This window comes from Platalea leucorodia (assembly GCF_965183815.1).
Source record: "Platalea leucorodia genome assembly, chromosome: 4".
Taxonomy (NCBI): domain Eukaryota; kingdom Metazoa; phylum Chordata; class Aves; order Pelecaniformes; family Threskiornithidae; genus Platalea; species Platalea leucorodia.
This window is the reverse complement of record NC_138826.1, coordinates 16,424,288-16,428,919: the sequence shown is the minus strand read 5'-3', so window position 1 is coordinate 16,428,919 and position 4,632 is coordinate 16,424,288. Positions and strand designations below refer to the sequence as shown.

General features: G+C 61.8%; 2 protein-coding genes across 10 annotated transcripts in view; one reads left to right on the top strand and one right to left on the bottom strand.

Moving 5' to 3' along the window:
• Nucleotides 1-41: 41 nt before the first annotated feature.
• ARMH3 (armadillo like helical domain containing 3) overlaps nt 42-4,632 on the top strand; it is a 132,698-nt gene continuing 128,107 nt past the window's right edge. For 8 of the 9 annotated variants that reach the window (XR_014227906.1, XR_014227907.1, XR_014227908.1 and 5 more), the window contains exon 1: nt 42-200. Coding sequence is in view for 4 of the 9 variants with exons in the window: in XM_082309471.1 (XP_082165597.1) it covers nt 139-200 (62 nt within the window). In the remaining 5 variants the exon portion in view is untranslated. Of the gene's footprint in view, nt 201-4,516; nt 4,539-4,632 lie in introns of those variants that run through there. The other variant, XM_082309469.1, reaches the window with a different exon arrangement.
• Nucleotides 690-4,595, bottom strand: HPS6 (HPS6 biogenesis of lysosomal organelles complex 2 subunit 3). The gene is made up of 2 exons (XM_082309478.1): nt 4,459-4,595; nt 690-4,182 (listed from the first exon to the last, which is right to left on the bottom strand). The coding sequence occupies exon 2, from the start codon at nt 4,165-4,167 to the stop codon at nt 1,708-1,710; it is 2,460 nt and encodes an 819-aa protein (XP_082165604.1). The 5' UTR covers nt 4,168-4,182; nt 4,459-4,595; the 3' UTR covers nt 690-1,707.

Sequence of the window (4,632 nt, the reverse complement as noted above, 5' to 3'; positions counted from 1 at the left end):
CAGACTCCCACTGGGGCCAGGCTGGTGCTCCCTGTTGCTGGTTTTCCAGCCAGGAACAAAGGAACAAGCTGCAGCTCTTGAGAAAAAATTCTCCCTTCCTCAACCCTGCAGCCACAACTCCCCCAACGAGAAGCCCCGATGCCCTTTGGGGGGTGCTTATGGCACCAAGCAGCTGCAGAGAGGATGGGAGTGAAGCCCAGGTAGGTCTTCTTGCTCCTAGCAACATGTGGGCTTGCCTTTGCTGAACCATGCAGGGCCTGGGATGGCCCTTCTGGCATGGACACCTGCCTGCCGGTGCAGAGTCCTGCCTCCATGGCTTCGTAGTGGTAAAGGGCCGAGTGCCGTGGAGGGAATGGGCTGTCCAGGCACAGCTGGATCTCCAAGCCCAGCACGTACTAGTGGTGAGCCACGCTGGGCAGTACCATGGCAAGTTGAGCTTGGCCACTTTTCACCAGAAGTGAAACGAAACTGCCCTCTTACTGAGAGTCTGCATCCTCAAAACATCCACCACTGCCCCAGCACTGCTTTAGGAACCTTTATTTTTAAAAGGAGCCTTCCACACTTCACCCCACTCTCAAGAGGACTAATGCAGGTCAATCATCTCCCCCATCCCATCCCATCCCATCCCAGCCAGGCTCTGCCAGCCCAGCAAGGCAAGAGCCAGCTCCTTCACACCACAGCCCCCATGCTGGGGCAAAGCCACAGCCAGGGTCTCTCTCCTGGAGGAGGGGGCCAGGCAGTGAGCACCAGAGAGAGGCTGGAACCTGGATCTTCCTGCACAACTGCTCTCAAGTTACACTGACTTTGCAAACAGAGGCACAATATGAGCCAGACAACCCTGACAAAGCCCCTTTGTGTGCAAAGGGCAAAGGTAAAGAAGATGGGAACACAGGGCCCGGGTGTCCTGCAGCATAATCTAAGCTTCCACAAAGGAAAGGGAGCAGCAGGGCCAGCCCCAAGCTCGCACAGGCTGCTGCCAGCTTCTCAGCTCAGAAGAGAGTTTGGGTACTGTCTGGGATAGAGAGATAAGGGAATTAGGCTGCTCTCTTCAGCTAAGTAGCTGCAATCAGTCACAGCTACAGGACTGATCCCAGAGGAATTGCAGTGAGACAGCATGCAGAGTGCTGCAGCTGCCAGCGCGTGTGCTGGGACGACCAGTACCATGGGGCTGCACCACGCTGGCATTTAGCATCTGACTGAGCCCGGAGCAGCAGGACTCAGTGACCCCACTGCAAGAAACATGCCCAGTTTCTCACAGGCAGAGCTTGGAGGCAGCACCCAACCCCCTGAGCAGAGAATGGGAGGTGGGAAAGACTGTGTGCGTCCCTGCCCACCACTCCTACAGGACCAGGGAAGCAGAAGTTAGAAAGAAGCCAAGCAAACCAAAACCAAAGTGCTTTGGGCAGGGAGCACTTCTGTAGTTCCATAGTGCAGCCAGCACTTTCATCTGCAAACGCACCTGGCATCTGCTCCTCCACTGGGGCACATGCAATTGCACTTGCCAGAAATAGCCAGAAAGCCTGCCCTGGCTTCAGAGGAGATCCCCCAACCCCAGCCACCCAACAGACCCTTCGAGATGCTGCTGCAGGGAGGCTTCAGAAAGCAGCAGGCTTCTGTACTGCCAGGCAGGGCAGGATTTCCTGGACTGGATGTGGATTTCCCCTCCTCATGCACCCAAGGCTTGGGATCCCGTTGTGCTTCCCCCCTTCACGCAGTGTCACCCTGTACCAGCGCCGAGGGGGAGGAAGTCCTTGCCATGGGTGGCTGAGGGGCATCATCGGCCACTGCTTTTGAGGGGATCTTGTGCTCTCGGGGTGGGGTAGGAGGGGGGAAGATGGGGCTCTGCAAGGCATCCGAGTACATCTCGTCCTGGACACAGGGACGCTGCACAACCCTTTGCAGCAGCGGCTTGAGCAAGCCTACAGTCAGCTGGTTCCCCTCGCTGGAGAAGGGCGCTGGGTCCTCCTGGGAGCGAGGGAGGTGCTGCAGGACCACAGTGAGGATGTCGGAGGCAGTGAGCTCAGCGGGGCACAGTGACCACAGCATGTCCAGATAAGAGTCCAGCTCCCGGTGCTGGGCAAACTCTGCCAGCAGCGTGGTGAATATCTCCTTGTTAAGCAAGGGGCTGAGCTTGGAAAACTTTTCTGCCACCTCCACCACCCGCTGCCACTGCTTGAGGCGGATGAGAAGGTGCAGAGCTTGCAGCACGGCCTTAGGCCTCTTGCTGCAGAGCAGCAGTTCGAGCTCCATCTCATCATCTGCCTCGCTCCGCTTGTTCTTCCTGGCCAGTACTCCCAGCGCTCTCTTGTACAGCGGCACCCGTCCCTCTGGGCCCTCCTTGCTGCTGTATGCCCAAGAGATGCTAACGTACTGCTGGGTCAGCTCCACAAAACTGGGCAGCCACTTGGGTCTGAACCTCAGGAAGGAGGCGCAGATGAGCTCAAAGAGTGGGACCACCCCATTCTGACCCACCTCCTCCTGCTGCGGCCCTCCCAGGACCTTCTTCCACACCTCCGGGGTGGCCCTGGCTACCAAGAGGCCGTCCCCATTCTGCTGCAGCTGCAGGCAGCTCCTTGTGGCCTTCCAGGCAGCCTTGGGGAAGGAGGCAAAGACAGAGTTCAGGTACGCCAAGTTGTCCTTGTCCATGTCAGAGTGCAGAATGCGGCTGACCTCCTGCTCCACCAGCTCCTCGCAGTAGCTTTCCACCTCACTCTCCGGGGCACACACCACGCAGGTCTTGAGCAGCTCCAGGCTCATGTAGCTCTGCAGCTCCAGGCTCATTGTGCTCAACAGCTTGGTATAAGTCTCTTGGAGGCCTCGGGCTGGCTTCTGCTTCTGGCAGAGGCTGTGCTGCAGGATGGCAGCGAGGGCCACGGGAGCCTGGAACACACCACCTTTCTTCAACTTCTCCACCGTCAGCTTGGAGCTGCTGAGGCTCCTCCTCTGGTAGTATCTGCAGGCCTCCTCGAACACCATCTCCACCAGGCATGGTTCAGGCCTGCTGCTGTCCTCAGGTTTGGAGAAGCTAAAGCTGTAGATGCCAGTTTGAGTGAGGAGCTGGATGCTGTCCTCCTCTCCCGGGGACTCCAGGAAATGCACCTCTTTCATGCTCAGAATTTTCTTTTCTATGAGCCTTCCACTGTTCTGGTCGATGAGGTACAGGACCCCAGAGAGCACACAGGCCAGGATGCCGCCAAAGGTCTTCAGCCGGACAGGACTTCCTTGGGCCAGGGGACCCCCCTCCAGGTCAAAGACATGCCTCTGTGTCCCATCTGGCTCCACCATGTTCACAGCACCCTTAGTGCTCACCAGCAGCAGACCCCCACTGTTGGACACAGCAGAGGTGTGAATGTCCAGGGGCGCCAAACCTGAGAGAAGACCCACAGAGCCAAGCAGGAGCTTCCTGAAGTCCGACTCGCTGCTGGAGTGCAGCACCTTCCTGTGGACAAAGCCTGCAGAGGGGGCTGTGATGGTGAGCTTTGCCTTCTCGGGATGCCAGACAAGGAGGAACTTAGAAGTGGTGGCAAAGCTGGCAGCGGCAGGCACCAGGAAGATGTGCTGGGGGGAAGCCAGGACCTGGTACTCAGGGCTGTTGTGCAGGACTATCCTTACGGCGCCCAGCCGCACGCCTTGCTCCCCCACCTCCAGAGCCCGGCTGCAGACACAGAACCTGAAGGCACACTTGCTCATGTCCGAGTGGGCGTCCAGGGGAGGCCTCTCCTCACACCACACCAGGCTGGCTCCCTGGCTGCACACGGAGACGATTCGTGCCCGGGCACCCTGGCAGAGCTCCAGCGTCTGCAGCAGCTGCCAGCCCACGGCCACCACGAAGTGCCAGACCTCGGCCCGGCCGTGCTCCCACACAATGGCCAGTACCCAGGAGCCCCATGTCAGAGGGCTCTGCAGGAAGAGCAGTCCCACAAGGGCTGGCTGGGGCGGCTGCCAGTTCCTCTCCAGATCGGCTCCGCCGATGCCGTGGCGCTGGAAGGCCACCACCCGGGGCAGGGGGGGCGGCCGGCTCTTCTGCACGACCAAAAGGTGCTGCCCGTCGGGGCTGGACTGGACGCGGCTGGGCTCTTCTCCCTGGCACAGCAGCTCCTGCAGCCAGTGGCCTCGGCTGAAGTCACTGAAGTCGGAGACCTGCCGCAGCATCCCGGCCGGCTTCATCTCGGGGCGCCCGCCCTGGTCACCGAGAGCATGCACCAGGCCGAGCAGAGGCACGGAGCTCCCGCTGCCACGCAGCCCCCGCCCGGGACCCCCCGCCGCCCCCTCTTCCCCACGGTCCCCGGAGCCGCTCCGACCCCCGGGCACCCTCCTCCCCCGGCGAGCCGGTTGGGCGGGCACCAACCCCCCGAGGAACCTGCCGCACCCCCGCCTCCGCCCGAGGGGAGCCCCCGCCGCCCCGCCTCCCCAGGCACCCGCGGGACCCCCCTCCCGCCGGCCCCCCGCGGGGCCTACCTGCCGCGGCGGCTGCCTGCCGGGGCCGGGGCCGCCCCTCCGCCGGGGCCGGGCCGGTGGCGGCTCGGCTCCTCGGTTCGGTAGGACGCGGCGCTGCGCAATCACGAGGCGGCGGGCTTCCGGGCGGAGCCGCGCCGCGCCGGCCCGGGCCGCCCCTCTCCTACTTCCGTCGCC

Coding starts and splice junctions, on each gene's coding strand:
- HPS6 (XM_082309478.1), bottom strand. CDS start 4,167: ATGAAGCCGGCCGGGATGCTGCGGCAGGTCTCCGACTTCAGTGACTTC.